Source organism: Mesocricetus auratus, unplaced genomic scaffold (genome assembly GCF_017639785.1).
Source record: "Mesocricetus auratus isolate SY011 unplaced genomic scaffold, BCM_Maur_2.0 Super-Scaffold_100048, whole genome shotgun sequence".
Taxonomy (NCBI): domain Eukaryota; kingdom Metazoa; phylum Chordata; class Mammalia; order Rodentia; family Cricetidae; genus Mesocricetus; species Mesocricetus auratus.
The window spans coordinates 354,603-370,810 of NW_024429225.1; the positions used below are offsets into that span (position 1 = coordinate 354,603).

General features: G+C 46.9%; 1 protein-coding gene across 2 annotated transcripts; it reads right to left on the reverse strand.

The window, feature by feature from the left end:
* Positions 1 to 769: 769 nt before the first annotated feature.
* Positions 770 to 12,822, reverse strand: Parp2 (poly(ADP-ribose) polymerase 2). Of its 2 annotated transcripts, none has more exons than XM_013126264.3 (16): positions 12,715 to 12,822; positions 10,588 to 10,734; positions 10,238 to 10,308; positions 8,568 to 8,618; positions 7,030 to 7,126; positions 6,582 to 6,657; positions 5,873 to 5,975; positions 4,962 to 5,121; positions 4,637 to 4,775; positions 3,188 to 3,251; positions 2,977 to 3,111; positions 2,618 to 2,745; positions 2,361 to 2,460; positions 1,760 to 1,858; positions 1,425 to 1,549; positions 770 to 1,032 (listed from the first exon to the last, which is right to left on the reverse strand). In XM_013126264.3, the coding sequence occupies exons 1-16, from the start codon at positions 12,752 to 12,754 to the stop codon at positions 873 to 875; spliced, it is 1,695 nt and encodes a 564-aa protein (XP_012981718.1). In that variant the 5' UTR covers positions 12,755 to 12,822; the 3' UTR covers positions 770 to 872. The 2 variants fall into 2 exon arrangements, with proteins under 2 accessions (XP_012981718.1, XP_040591715.1); XM_040735781.1 differs by lacking the exon at positions 12,715 to 12,822 and adding an exon at positions 12,419 to 12,588.
* Positions 12,823 to 16,208: the final 3,386 nt, after the last annotated feature.

Genomic DNA, 16,208 nt, shown 5'->3' on the forward strand with positions numbered 1-16,208 from the left:
ACATCTCTGTATAGTTAAACTAATATTCCACAACGTAAAAAAATGCAACACATCTCTGTATAGTTAAACTAATATTCCACAACGTAAAAAAATGCAACACATCTTTACATAGTTAAACTAATATTCTACAAAAGGGCTTCTACCAGAAGCTGTGGCCCAGTTGTAGGGTGGCTTTTTCCATCTCAGATGATTCAATGAAGAAAACTCCCTCATAGTCATGCCCAGCTGCTTGGGTTTTAGTTGATTCCAGATGTAGTTAAGCTGATTTACCAAGATCAGCTAGCACAGGGCCCTTTAACTCCAGCCTCAGGGGATCCTGCTCCCTCTGCTGGCATCTGCACTCATGTGCATATAACTATACAGACACTTCAGACACATAAACATACTTAAAAATAAATCTAGAAACCCTGTCTCGAAAAACCAAAAATCAATCAATGAATCAATCAAAAAAGCAAGCTAAGTGTGGCTGCACATTATCTGTAATTCCAGCATTTTGGGGTCCAAATGGCTGAACTGATGGGGCTTGCTGGCCATCAGCCTTTCTTCAGATGCAGTAAGAGGCCTTGTCTGTGGTAGTGCACACAGATGGACCTCTGAGTTGGAGGCTATGCTGGTCTACAGAGTGAGGTCCAGGACAGCCAAAGCTATACAGAGAAACCCTGTCATGAAAAACCAACCAACCAACCAAACAAACAAACAAAAAGAACAGTATGCACACCACACACAAAGAATGTGTGTTTGGAGAAGCAAAGCCCAAAGAAGCCAGAGGTAGAGTTATACTATTTTATTAAGCAAATTTAAAAAAGTTCAGAAACGTAATATTGCTGGGTTTTGTTTGAAGACTGAGCCTCTCTTGCTTATTTAATCAACATTCACCACAGCTGCAGAAAATTAAATTGAATCTTTAAAAGGTATCGCATATGGACCTGGTTAGGGTTGTAGACAATAAACTCGTTGTAGTTGAGGGTATACCCCTCTGGATTGACAATTCCTGTGTCATTTGCTGGTCCTAAGGGCACTGTACTCCCATTCCTACCAAACGGAAGAAAATGTGTCAACATTAGTATTTGGTCCAGTAATTCTGTTTATCTACCTGTCTATCTACATTCCAATCCCAGTTCTCCCCCCACCTTTTCCTTTCCTCCTGCTCTCCCTTCCTTCCCCCGATCCAACCTCCCTAGGAGGTCAACTAAGTTTGTCCCATCACCTCGCTGAGGCAGGACCAAGTCACGTGTCCCCCTCCTCATGTCTAGAACAAGCAAGGTATCTCTCCATAGAGAATGGGCTCCACAAAGTCAGTTTAAGCATTAGTAGTTAGATCTTGGTCCCACTGCCAATGGCTTCATGTACTGCCCATGCCACACCATAAGACAAGTAATTCTTAACAATCTGAAAGAAGTCTTCCCTTAGCTCTGGGTACTCACAGGGTGATGAAGTGGCTAGGGTTGGGAGCCATCTTTCCCAGCCCCTTGGTGCTATGCTTGCCCTGAAGCAATCCTTCTGCCTTAGGATTGGCCTCCAGTAGCTCATTAGACTGACCTAGAGCTACCTGTAAAGCAACAGATCTATGAATGCCTATACACAGTTCAGAGGTAGGTGATTACAAAGCCATCATCCAGAACATCCCCATTTGTATTTTATTCCCTTACTTTAGCAAAAGAATCTAATGCAATGGAAATCCCATCCCAGGTGTACCTCTTGATTCCAAAGTCCAATTTTCTCAGTGACCCAGAGATCATAGCCGTGTTCCCTGCCTTACCTCTGATAGAAGAAGCAGTCCTGTGTTCTTTAGGTGAGAGGCAAAGCAGTAATTGGCACTTTTGGAAGACATGTCAGCAAAGTAGATTCCTTTCCCAAACTGAAAGACATCAACAAAAATGGAGATCAGCTGTCTAATCCATTGTATGAGAAGGTTCTGGCATGGTGGTCCAAGGCTTTTACCCCTGAGTTCAGGAAGCAGAAGCAGGCGGGTCTTTGAGTTTGAGGCCAGCCTGGTCTACACAACAAGTTCCAAAACCACCCCAGGACACAGTGAGACCCTGTCTCAAAACAACAACAAAATTATATGAGGATGAAGATTCAGCAGTGACCATGAGGTTCTGTTCCCATAAACACAACATGGTCTCTTCCCAACTGCCTTTTCCTACTCAATTCAAGAAACAACAAAATAGCCACAGACCTCTGCCATATCTTTTAGAATTTAAAGGAAGAGGGACACAGTAAGAGATGAGGTGGTTATCGGTGAGCTCTTATAACTCTTTCAGATTAGTAGCACTTAATCCTAATCTAGGCTGGGGTACCAAGATCATCACTGTACCTTTTTTTCTTTGGGCTTCTTCTAGAGGTCAGTCTCTACTTACCATATAGCCTGTGATGGGAGCCTCAGGTGGGGCCACTCGGAGCCCGTGGCTCAGAATTCCCACCCAGTTACTCAGCCTGGAACCGTGCCAGAGCAGCATCCTAAGAGAGACCCATTATTCTACTCCGTTGTTCTCCTAAAACATCAGTCACAAGCACAAAAAACAAACAAACAGAATAGCTGCCCCTGCCACCCTCCAAGCTCCTTCACTACACGTCAGGCCGGGCAATGTCTACTAGACCAGAGCTGGGCCCAGACCTGTTAGGAAGGTCCTTCCTGAAGGCCTCCTTCTCCCCTTCCTTCTCTACTTCGAAGACATCCAGCAAGGTCATAGTGTAGTCCTTGTGCGTGGGACCATGGGTAGACTGTAGGTACTGCGAAATCACCTGTGGGAAAGAACCAGGAAGAGCAAATGGAGACCCTGGAGGAGACTGGACTGGACGGAAGGAGGCAGGGCTTCTGCTCTAAGTTAGCAGAGCTTTCTGCCCCCAAATAACCTCACAGTGCAGTCAGAAGGAGCTCCCCACTCCCAAGTTCCCGTGAATACAGGGATGGGGAGGGTGTGTTTACTGGAGTAAGAATGGGAGATTGCGAAAGTAAGTGACTGTTTTTATTACTTTGAACTCGTAACTGTCATGGTCCAGAGGGCGCAATGCGCAGTGGAGGTTCCTATAGTGCTGGTCCAGTGGGTGCTCTAGGCCTTGGTGCCCCGACTTCACCAGTTTGAGGGCAATCTCAATATCTCCCAGCGCCTAAGAAAAAGAGGCAAAGAATCAGTGACGGCACGTAGGAAAAGAGTGAGAACTTCCCAGTGCGCTCGCACCTCACCTCTAACAGCTGCACTTTGTCCGACAGTTCTTTCTCTGTGCGGATTACTGGAGGGGTAGAGAGCCTACGGACAGACACAACCACTGTGAGCGATCTGGACACGACAAAGAATGGGCCAAAAAGAATTGGAAAACTGATATTTGTCTTCTTACTAAAAAGAAGAAAAGCTGGGCCTGGTGGTACATACCTTTAATCTGAAAGAGAGAGAGCAAGGGGAGAGAGACAGATAGAGAGAGCGCGGGAGGGAGGGAAGGAGAGAGAGAGGGAGAGGGAGAGAGAGAGAGAGAGAGAGAGACAGACAGACAGAGAGAGAGAGACAGAGAGAGAGAGAGAAGAAAATTAGGACTTCCTATTTTGAGGAGGAAGGCCTGTGAAAAGACTTGATATTGAATGCACATTCTAAGTAAGATAAAACATCCGTTTAGATTGCCATGTTCAGAATTAGAGTTGAAATACTCTTTTGGGATCCTTTTTTCAAAATTAGCTACACTGATGTCAATAAGGCAGTTTGAATTCAATCTAGAGGGGATAAACATTTGACCATTCAGGACTACTTACTTTGAGGTCATGGAGTTCACAGAAAGCAATGGAGGAAATGGAAACAATGAAGCCAGAATGAAGAGTGAAATGGGATAAGACATCTCAGAGGAAAAGTGCTTGGGTAACACTCACAGGAGCCTAGGTTCTATCCTGAAGACCACACACGTCCACGAGTGTGCGCGCGCACGCGCACACACACACACACACACACACACACACACATCCATGAGTGCAAACACACACACACACACACACACACACACACACACACAAGTTGGGTGTGGCAATGTGTTTTATTAGTTCAATATTAATCATTTGGTTTCAGAAGGTGGTATTTGTATGGACGTTATCTTAAAGGAAAGGAAGGAAGAGTGCCCTGCAAGGTGTCTTACTGAGTGGCTAGACACGACCTCTTTTTTTTTTTTGGTAGGGGTGGGGATCCATCGTCTCTCGAGTTGGTTTAATTTTCACTTGGTCAGAAATATGGTTCTAGCCGGGCGTTGGTGGCACACGCCTTTAATCCCAGCACTCGGGAGGCAGAGGCAGGTGGATCTCTGTGAGTTCGAGGCCAGCCTGGTCTACAGAGTGAGTTCCAGGACAGCCTCCAAGACAATACAGAGAAACCCTGTCTCGAAAAACAAAAAAAAACAAAAAAAAACAAAAAAAAAGAAATATGGTTCTAATAAAGTGGAGAGATTATGTCCCATATTTCTATTATTTTTAAAGTTTTCTTGATTCATAGTCTCTCTGCCTCCCGAGTGCTGACTCCTAATATTGCAATATTGGATCCAGTTCTAGCTAAGGTAACAATTTCCTCAGAATAGAAGGCTGAGGGGCCCACAGCTGCTGCGGTTGCTTTAGGAATAACAGTGAACAGAAGAACAAAGTAAAGAAACAGCCCCACCTTACCCGAAGTCATGTGGGATCCTGGTGTAGAATTCATTGCAGGCTTCAAGAAGAGCTCGCCCATGCTGGCCGGTGCGGATACAGTTCTCAATCTTCTTGAGGGACTCGTAGCCTGCCTTGATTTGCATCACTGTCAGCTTTCCTGGAGGCCCAGTGAGAGGTCAGACTGCAAACTACACGTCTCTGCCCAGTTAAAGCTCACTTTTCAAAGCAGTGTCACCCTCCCAGAGCCTCACTCAGCACTTCCAGCCATCCTTAGATAGTGACGTGACTGCTCATTAAGGGAACTGGGAAACGTAGGACTGTGCAGCAGAGCCCCAAGTCCTACCCAGTGGGGCTTTCTTGGTGTCATACTTCATCTCTATCATCGTCTCCTCCATCGTCTGCACGCTACAGATCAACTTCATCAGCTCCTGGACCCGAGGATCCAGCTGTGACTCTGGCTTCACAGTTCCAAGAGAGTCCTCCTGCTTTGTTTTGTCTTCCTCCTGTAGCAAAATGAACACCTTCTAATGTCTGTAGGGCATCTGAGTGCCCGTGGGGAGGTCTACGATGGTCCCCGGTGTGCTCGCATGCTGGTACATTCTGTGAGGCCTCGAGTTAGAGTAGCTAATGTGATTCCCACCCTAGCTTGTTAGCACTCCCTCCCAGTGAAGCACTCAGAACAAACTGCCCTTCCAACAAAGTCTTTAAGTATGCAAACCCAGCTCTTATACCACAAACCTGATCATACGAATACAAAGTTTCTTAATTTTCAGATCTTTGTGTTTTTAGGAAAATTCCTGGAAACCTTAGTTTGTCAAAATTATTTTTCTTTCTTTTTTCTTTTTGATTCTCAGTTTTGAACCTAGGGCTTCATGCATGCTGGGCAAACATTCTACTTCTGACCTGCATGGCCAGCCCATGATCTCGTCACGGTGGTGTAGAAGTGAAGTCAGCTTTAGATAATTTCTCAGTTTGGTTATGTATTGATCTTCTCTTGGTCTATAACACTGGACTTCAGGAAGCAGGGCCTTGGGTCTCATAAGAATTTTAGTACACAGCAGGGGAGACTACAGTCTCGTGACTATAGACACAACAGGAAGGCACACTCGGGCCCCTTGCGATCAAAGATGAGGGATTTATCTGAGGTGGAAACAGCAGTGACTCCTAATGTCCAGCCTGTTTGGCCTTGCACTGACCTACGCCCCCTGGCCAGACTGGCTTATTTAGAAGACGCCTTCTGTAGAGTCGGGTTACCTGCACACTGGCAGCATAGTCCATCTGCAGCATGTCGTATTTTCCAGGTACTTTCTCAAAGTTCTCACGATTCTCCCAAGAGTTTTTGGTTTTGTCAAGGAATCTGTGGAGCCCAAGGAAGTGGGGAAACCATACAAATCAAGGTCCAGTGCCAGAGAGGGGCACACAGCAATTTCCTAACACAACTTCTAAACAGTCCGGGTCCCTCCCAGCTCAGTGTCCTGTAGTGTGAATTGTAAAGGAGGACACTGAATGGACAAACAAACAAACAAAAAAACTGGAACAAAGGAATCAAGCAAAATTGGGAGTAACGGCTTCCCAGGCATCCCAAAGGTCCCAAAACACAGAGGCCACTGGTACATGAGACAAAAGGTAGACAACCAATGCTTCTTTCAGAAAGAAACGTGTATCTGGACTCCAGAAAGTCTGCCCTCAATTCACCATGACAAGTTTAAAGCTCCAGGTGGATAGTCTCTGGTGTTTCTAATTTCTTAGATTTGCTTGCCGTGTTTAAGATATTCTACATTCTTCTGGTCAGCTTCAAGGTTCTAGGTTGATTTAATCACTGACTAAAGATACAATTTAATGTCCTAATCACAGGGTGTCAGAGTAGAAACGAATTGACATTTAGGTCCAATTATCCTTACACGAAAGGCTTCAACAAGAGATCCAAGAAGGGTGTGTTTTTAAACTCACTTTTAGCACTTACTTCTTCTGAAATATTGCCTTGGCTTTGTTGACGTCACCAGAACAAGCCACCAGGCTGTGCTGTCCTGTTTTCCCAACTGTAAAGTAAATGCCACACACAGGATGGTTCCATGCCCTTGACCCCAAGTATAGCTAGCTCTGCAGTACTAACAAGCATCATCTAGGGCCTCTCTGCTGAGCATGTGCCAACAGGCAGGAGCGGAGGGAGGGAAAGGTCAAGGGCCTAGGCAGCAGATCCCACTGACACAAGCTGCCTACAGGCAGTTCCATCAGTCCAATGCAGGGAGCCTTCTCAGCCTCACAAAACTTCCTAATGAGGATGCCTGCCACTCTCCAAGCTCAAAATCCAAGTGGGTTCCTGAGCCCTTCACAGACTTAAACCTGCTCCCTGCATTGGAGCCTCTGTGTTTCTGAATGGCAACTCATACAATCCACCATAAAGCCTTTACCTCGGCCCCACCGCATCCAAACACTGAAGTTCCTCTGGGCATCATCTTCTAACAGCTGGATAAGATAGTACTTGTTGTTGTTGAACTGGAGATTGGTCTGTGACAGGTGGGAGAAGAGTAACATGAAGGAGAGTTTTACTACTGGAAGTCACATCAACCAGGAATGTTTCCTTGGTTATAACTAGTCAGTAATTGCCACAATGAAAAGCATAGCATGAGGAAAACAAGTAGATCCTGAAAGAATAAGGATATAAACAGGAAGTTAACAATTGGTTCCTGGAAATCAGAAGTGGGATCATGGAAGCTTCCTGAAATCCCCTGCCCAATCCCAACACCCTGCACGAATGGGGGTCCTCTTGTTTGGCAAGCACAAGGCACTGGGCTTGGTCTCTCAAGCTGGGAGAAAAAGAAAAGAAACAGAAAATGGTAGCGCATACTTGTAATTCTAATACTCAGGGGCTGAGGCAGCAGGATTACTGTCAGCATGAGGCCGGCACGGTCTACAGAATGACTGCCAGGCTAGTAAGGGCGACAGGGACACAGACACAGACACAGACACCCAAAGGCAGGGGGAGGGGTTACAGTGGGGGAGGGGTTACAGTGGGGCTAGTAGGATGGAGAACTGATTCCACAAAGCTGTCTGCTAACCTCCACACACGGACGGTGGTAATGCGTGCCTCCCCCCATCATGCACTCCCAGCAATAATACTTTTCTTAAAAAAAAAAAAGTTAACTAGCTGGGCGCACGCCTTTAATCCCAGCGCTCGGGAGGCAGGGGCAGGCAGATCTCTGCGAGTTCGAGGCCAGCCTGGTCTACAGAGCGAGTTCCAGGACAGCCTCTAAGACAATACAGAGAAACCCTGTCTCGAAAAACCAAAAAAAAAAAAAAAAAAAAAAAAAAGTTAACTACACAAGTTTAAAATGTCAGTATGAACTGGCTGAGACAGCTGTGCCCCTGAAATCCCAGTCCTACAGATATGGAAACAGGAGGGTTGCAAGTTCAAGGCCTGCCTGGGCTACACAGTGAGAACCTGTGACACAAATAAATAAAATAAATAACAAATATTGGTGGAAAACGTAGCTAACCTAGCATGTTTATAAGACCCTGGGTTTGCTCCCAAGTATTTCATAAAACCAGATGTGGTGATACATGTCTGAAATGCTAACACTTGGAAGATCAGGGGTTGAAGGCCATCCTAGACTTTATACCCAGCCTGGGCTTTGTCAGTCTGCCTCAAGAAACAAAACCAAATCAAACAAAAAACACACAGAAGACCCTACAGGACAAACAGTCTTCAACCTAATACAAAGAAACTCGGACAGCCTGGGCTAACAAGAGGACTCATGGGCAAAGGCATGCCAAGCTTCGTGGGAGGAGTTAAATCACAGGGACCCTCGAGGCAAAAGGAGAGAACTGACTCTTTCCAGTTGTCCTCTGATCCCACACACATACACACACAAGTTAAACAAATAAACGTCATTTAAAACTAATAATAATAAAAAGAATTTCCCACTATTGGAGTGACTTATCCTCTTACCTGGTTTAGCATGACATCATAGACATCATCTCCTTCACAATACACATGAGCCTGGGAAGAGAAGACATCAGTTTCCTCAGTCCTGAGACCAAAGCCTGTTTGTTTCTTTAATGCTGAAGGTTTATTCTCCAGCACATCTAACACCTGCCTTCCAGGAAGAGAAATGGAAGTGTATGTTCTACGCACAGCCTACCACTATGAAAATTAAAACACACTAATTACAGAGGCCAAGAGATTCTAACTCAAAAGACACCTGCTTTCTACAGTCCCTGAGAGGGGAGCAAGGAGAGAGATTTTCTTGAAGATTTATTATGTATAGTGTTCTGCTCTGCCTGCATTCCAGAAGAGGGCACCAGAGCTCACTGCAGATGGTTGTGAGCCGTTATGTGGTCGCTGGGAATTGAGCTCAGGACCTCTGGAAGAGCAGCCAGGGCTCTTAACCAGGGGAAGGGCAGGGTGCCTCAACTGCCCTTCCCCTGGAATCAGACTGAAGACTACGGGACTGAGCCCCTGGAGCCCAGCCCGAGAGAGGGAGGTACGATGATACGAGTGGAGGGGTCAAGACCATGGTGGCGACCCAAGCTAGTGGGAGCTCTGACCCCGGCCCGACAGTGGGGGAACCTGCAGGGACTGAACTAGGCCCTCTGTGTGTGGGTGGCAGCAGTGTGGCTTGCTCTGTTTGTGAGGCCCCTGGCAGTGGGGGCAGGAGTTACCCCGGGGGCGTGGACTGGCTTTTTGGGGCCTTTCCCTATGGAGGGACACCTTGTTCAGCCTCGATACAGGTGGGAGGGCCTTGGTCCTGCCTCAACATGATGTGACAGACTGGGTTGACTCCCCATGGGAGGCCTCACCGTCCCCAAGGAGTGGATTGGGGGGAGTGGGGGGGTGGGGGGATTGGTACGTAAAATAAAGATGGTTTTAAATTAAAAAAAAGACTTTCTTCTAGATCCTTCAGATCCTTTCCCCTGTCATCAGCAACTTATGCCATTCCATGAAAGTTCCTCATCGCAACCGCACTGTCCTCCCTTAACAATCAATATTTCCTGGGTGAAGAAAGGAAATAAGCCGATGGCAACCCCTAGAGTACTGATCTTGATATTCTGTGAGTTTCTTAAATTAAATGTATTCATTCTATTTTAATTCAAGTATTTTTTTTAAAGATTTATTTATTTATTACATATTCGGTGTTCTGCCTACATGCCAGAAGAGGGCACCAGATTGAATTGTAGATGATTGTGAGCCACCATGTGGTTGCTGGGAACTGAACTCAGGACCCCTGGAAGAGCAGCCAGTGCTTTTAACCGCTGAGCCATCTCTCCAGCCCCATATTTATTCTTTTAATGCGTGTTTTGCCTGCATGTATGTATATGTTCCACTTGCATGCCTGGGACTTTTGGAGGTCTGGAGAGGGCGTCAGATCCCCTAGAAATGGAGTTACAGGCGGTTGTGAGGTGTCATGTGGGTGCTGGGAATCAAGCCCACACGAAGGTCCTCTTGAAGAGCAACAAATGTTCTTAACCATTGGACCATCTCTCCAGGCCCAATATTCTGCTCATTTGAAACCCCGCCACACCCACGTCTCAATTCTGGAGAAGATGACTCACTAGCAATATTTGAGACAGGCGTTATAATAACAGAAGAACTCCGCTTTCCGTGCCCTACGCCTTTACCTTTCCCACCTTGGCGGTACACGCTGGGTCCACAGGAGCTTTGCCCTTCATCAGCAAGGCCTTCACCGTCTCTGAGGGAACATAAACATTCAGTCATTACTAACATGCAACTCAAGAGAGCCGCCTTGGCTAGGAAGCTGTCATAATCAACTTTGCCCTTCCCGAGCAATCTGGGTGCCCAGGTCCTAATCCATCTCAAATCTATGAAAATAAAAGCTTCGGCAAAGCATACTGGTACTGCAGAATGCCTAAATGACAGAAGAGTTGATTATATCTTCAAAGAGGATGACATATTATCCCACTTCCTTCAGAGACCTGACAGCTGGCCCATGTCCTCCCTGGCCCGTTACCTTGCTGGCCGTTTGTCCTGTCTGCATCCTCTCCTCCAGCCTTAGGCCCCTTTCTCTGGCACGTGCGCATTTTCTTGGCAGGAGGAGCACCTCCTGAGGCTTTGCTGCCATTATTAACTCTCTTGGCTTCATTCAGCACCTCAGAAGCTAAAGGCAAGATCAACAGGCAAAGAATTACTACATAATTACTGATCTAATATTTAAACAACACCAAAGCAAAATTAAGCAACAGGAAAAGTTAGGAGGATGTGGAAAGAATAGGGAGCCCCTCACCCCAGGCTGGTTGAAGCCCCCCTGCGGCTGAGAAGCGAGAATGCCAGCACAATTAACATGTGCTGTGAGCATTGCTGACCTAGATATATTCAAATATTTTAATGTTAAAATGACAATCAACTGGGCTTACTGCCTAGATGTGTATGGCAATGGGGTTGGGCTCATTTCTCTCTTGTTCTATGGGAATCTTTAACAGACCATGATCATTGTTTACATGAAGATAACCTAACTTCCTGCATCCCTTATGATCTAGACTTTGACACTGTAATTCTGTCAGATCCACCTCAGGAAATGTGATTTCATTTAATTTCTTTAACAACTCTTGGAAGAGCCAACATCACAACTCTTGCATATATCTCTAGTATAAAGAAGGGCGACTCTTCTTAGAGAAGCCCACACTCATGTTCTGTGGTGTCTTTCTTCTCAGGCGTTTTTTTTCTTCTAACCCTTGCTAATATCTCTTTTAATAAACTCCCAACTCTGGTTCATCTTGCATACTCCTGAAATTCCTTCCTACCTTAAAGCCAAGAGTACTAGGTTTGTCTGACTGGCGGTCTCTGAAAAAACCTGGGTTGCAGCCAGGGACAGCAGAGTTGTGTCCCTGTCCTTGAATATGCTGACAAATCTTTAAGAAAGAGGGGGGGGGTTATTATTTTATTTTTACATGTATGGGTGTTTTGCCTTCAAATATGCATGCATATCTCATGAATGCCTGGTGTACCTGGAGGTCAGAAGAGGGCATAAAATCTGGTAAGGTGGCTGTGACCAACCATATGGGTGTTTGGAATTGAACCCAGGTCCTCTTCAAGAGCAACAAGTACTTTTAAAAAATATGAGCCAACTCTCTAGCCCCCTGACAATTTCTTTTCTTTCTTTTAACTTTGAGATAGGGTCTGTCTACATAGCCCTGGCTGTCCTGGAACTCACAGAGATCCCCCTGCCTCTTCCCCTCCCAAGTGCTGGGATTAAATGGGCCAATACACCCACCGTTCTGACAAATTGTTGTGAAGAAAGAACTTGAAGGGGGTTGAAAAGATGGGTCCGGGGATTTGGGTTCAAGTCCCATCACTCACATGGTGGGGCACAACTGTCAGTAACCCCAGTTCCAGGGTACCCAACGCCCCCTCTGGCCTCCAAGTACACACTTGATAGGAAATAATTTAAGATGTTCTTTTGGACGTTTACAAACAAATGCCACACCACCACTCACCACTGTTGAAACAATCCCAGAAATCCTTCCTAAGTTGCTCTCCTGGCCATATATTAACAACAACAACAACAACAAAAAAAAAAAACAGAATAAATTTTCAGAGATGTTCAAAGTTCAATTCTTGTGGCATGGGCCTCCTAACCTTTGGTCTTCCATACCTTACTTCAAACTGTATCATGTGATCATGGTCAATTAGGCGTTCTACAGTCTGGACCAGCTTCCGGCCAGCTTTTTGCTTACTGAAGCTTCAGAACCCTGGGGTTGGCCGTACGTCAGCTGTCAGAAATGTAAGAACACCCCCCCTCCAGCAATAAATAGTATGTAACTTAACAGGTTACAACTACGAACACAGTATGCAGTGCACAGCCAACAATCCCGAGATCCGAATTTTGCTTTCTGAACTCGGGCGCCTCCTAAAAACCTGGGCATCAGCAGCTAATCCCTTCACCGTACGCGTTTGTCCCTTCGCAGGGACACACTCAATAGCGAGGACTTCTAATCGCATGCATCAGTGACTCGCAAACCGTACTCGGTTGGCAGTTACGCCCGCTGTTAACGGGTCCGCGCGCCTCTCCGGATCGCCCAGCGGTACGAAAGGGCGAGCCGTCCCCTCGGACTCTGGGCCCCGCGGACGCGGCTCTCACCTCGCCTCCCGCGGCCGGATCTCCGCCGCCGCGGCGCCATGGCGCTCGAGGCCCGACGTCATCATCCGCAGTCGAAATGCGCGGGCTTCTTGTGCGGAGAGGGAGGAGCCCGGGGGCGGCGGGAGCGTATGCAAAGAGGCTGTGCGCTGAGGCTTGTGGGAAACCACCCTAACCGAGAAAGCGCTTCCTCCGCGGAGGCTTATATAGTTCGCCCGCCGCCGGGCCACGCCGGGCGGAGGAAGCTCATCAGCGGGGCCACGTGCTGAGTGCCCGTCACTCCCCGGCCCCTGGGAAGGTCTGAGACTGGGGCCCCCCGCGGCCCTAACCGGGCCCTCCCCGACCCCGGGGAGGTGAGTTCCCAGAGAGCAGGGCTCCACGCGTGGGCAGACTGGGCAGGAGAGGCCCCGAGTGTCGGGGCGGATGCCTCCCTCGCCGGAGCTTGGAACAGACTCACGGCCAGCCAAGAGCGAGTTCAATGGCTGAGGTGAGGTACCTCGCGGACCTCATAACCCAATTCAGACTACTCTCCCCCGCCCTTTTGAGTGAGCGCTTAAATTTTTAAATTAAGTCAACTCTGAAAGCTGCACAAATCAACATGACCTAAAATTTAGCCGCCGCAATATTATGACCCCGTTGCTGGAGTATGACTTTTAGCAAAACTAGATGTGGTTCATGCAAGCAAATGAGCAGAACCGAGCTAGGAGCAGGTGGAGGAACACTGAGAGTCAGGAAGCGTTCGAGATGGGAGAGACTGCGGTTCACAGCAAGCCAGGCTTTCCTACCAAGGTCAGAAGCCTAGGCTTGACTTATGTGCGGACACCTCAGATTAATTAATGGCCAATACTCAAAAATAAGTTTGATTATGGCTTCCCATCCCTCATCTCCTCCCAGATTCTCCCCACCACCCTACCCACACAGCCAAACTCCACGCCTTCTCGCTCTTGATTTAGAAAACAGACAATTAAAAGATAAATAAAGATCACGAGTGATATCTACACACGCCACCGCCACACCCAAACCCCAAAGCTCATTAAAGAAAAAAAAGTGTGTGTGGTGGTGATCGCCTTTAATCCTGCACTCTGGAGAAAGAGGCATGCCGGTATCTGAATTCAAGGTTACCCTGACCTGCGGAGTAAATTCCAGGACAGCCAGGGATGCACAGAGAAAACCTCTCAGAAAGAAACAAAACAAAAGAATAAAAATAAATAAAGGGAGGAAAAGATTAAGAGAAATATACACGCACACAAAAAGAACCCCCCAAAACACGAAACTGCAAACCATAAATATACAAGCAAAATGTAAAGGGAAAAGGGGCTAAACAAAGCAATACAAGCCAAAACAAACAGAAACAGAAAAAGAACCCTCCAGAAATACCACTGAGTTTGTTTTGTGTTGGACATCTACTTCTGGATACAGGATCTGCCTTTAAATCTGGTAATGCACCATGAGAGAAAAGTAATTGAGCATCAATTGCAGATAGCCTCCAGGTGGGAGCTTGTGTCCAGACCTGAGACCCAATGTGGCTTGGACATGTGCAGACCCTGTACATCCAGCCATGGTCTCTGTGAGTTCATATGTGCATCAGTCCTCATATGTGCATCAGTCCTCATATGTGCATTGGAAGGCACTGTCTCTTTTTTTTTTTTTTTTTTTTTTGCGGGGTGGAGCAAGGGTTTCAGGACAGGGTTTCTCTGTGTAGTTTAGGAGCTTGTCCTGAACTCACTTTGTAGACCAGGCTGGCCTCGAACTCACAGAGATCCACCTGCCTCTGCCTCTGGAGTGCTGGGATTAAAGGTGTGCACCACCAACGCCCGACTGCCTTTCTATTCTTTAACTGGCAGAGAAAATCGACCCGATCAAGAGTATCATTTCAAGACCCCCAAACTGTAAGAGTAGTATGTAGAGTACCTTCTAATGCTCTGAAAGTAGTAGTCAGTAGGGATGAAGGCTCTAGCTAGGCACTAGCTCAACTCCATATTCAATGAGGTTTGTATCTTTTTTTTTCTTTTTAGCAATAGGGCCTTACCATCTGTTTGCAAAGAGCAGCGGTACCTTGGCAATAGACTTAGTTGTTTGGGGGTTTCCATTCCTAGCACTGGAGGTTTCTCTTGGTTGTGACAGATTGGCAACTCCACTTAGCTTTCTTTCCTACATGTACATGTTTTAGGAAGCGTCTACAGTAGTACGTTTCCATATGTCCTTTAGTTACTTGTATTCCTTCGTTACCCTCTCCTCATCCCTCTTCCCGTTAAATCCTCCTGTCTTGCTTCTCCAGCTGTATACTCTATCCCCGCCCCCTAGTCCCTTACTCTGACCTAACTTCTGTAGTTGTATGGATTGTAGCATGCCTACTGAAACTCCAAACGCTAACATCCATGCTGGATGGTGGTGTACGCCTTTAACCCCAGCACTCTGGAGGCAGAGACGGGGAAGAAGAGGCAGGTGGATCCCTCAGTTTGAGGCCAACCTGGGCTACAAAGGCTACCATCCACATATAAGAGAAGACATATTACATTTTTTTTTTAAGGTTTGGGTTACCTCACTCCGGGTGATTTTTTTTCCTAGTTCCATCCATTTACCTGTGAATCTCATAACTATTTTTCCTCCTCCTCCTCTTCCTCTCCAGGCTTTCTCTGTGTGGTCCTGGTTTTTCCTAGAACTTCTCTGCAGACCAGGCCTGAAACTCAGGGCTCCACCTCCCTCTTGTTCCCAAGTACTGGGATTAAAGGCATGTGCTAAGCATGTGCCACCATACTTTACTTGTAATTTCCTTTTTTCCATTTTTTTTTGGTTTTGATTTTTTGAGACAGGGTTTCTCTGGATTTTTTTTTCCCCCGAGACAGGGTTTCTCTGTATTCTCACTCAGTAGACCAGGCTGGCCTCAAACTCACAGAGATCCGCCTGCCTCTGCCTCCCGAGTGCTGGGATTAAAGGCGTGCGCCACAAATGTCCGGCTCCCTGGATTGTTTTCAAGGCTGTCCTGGAACTTGCTCTGTAGACCAGGCTGGCCTCGAACTCACAGAGATCCGCCTGCCTCTGCCTCCCGAGTGCTGGGATTAAAGGCGTGCACCACAAACGCCTGGCTCTCTGGATTGTTTTCAAGGCTGTCCTGGAACTTGCTCTGTAGACCAGGCTGGCCTCGAACTCACAGAGATCGACCTGCCCCTGCCTCCCGAGTGCTGGGACTAAAGCGTGTGCCACCAACGCCTGGCCTTTTTTCCATTTTTAACAGATGAATAATATTCCACTGTATAATGTCACCGGTCCCCCCAATCCATTCATCTGTTGAAAGACATCCAGGCTGTTTCTAATTCCTGGCTATTATGAACAAAGTAAGCAATGATCATGTTGAGCAAGTATCTCTGTAGCAGGATGAAGCATCCCCTTGGGTTTGTGCCCAAGAGGGGCATAGCTGGATCTTGAGGTAGATCTGTTCCTAGCTTCCTGAGGAAACACTATACTGATCTCCATAGAGACTGTACAAGTTTGCTCTG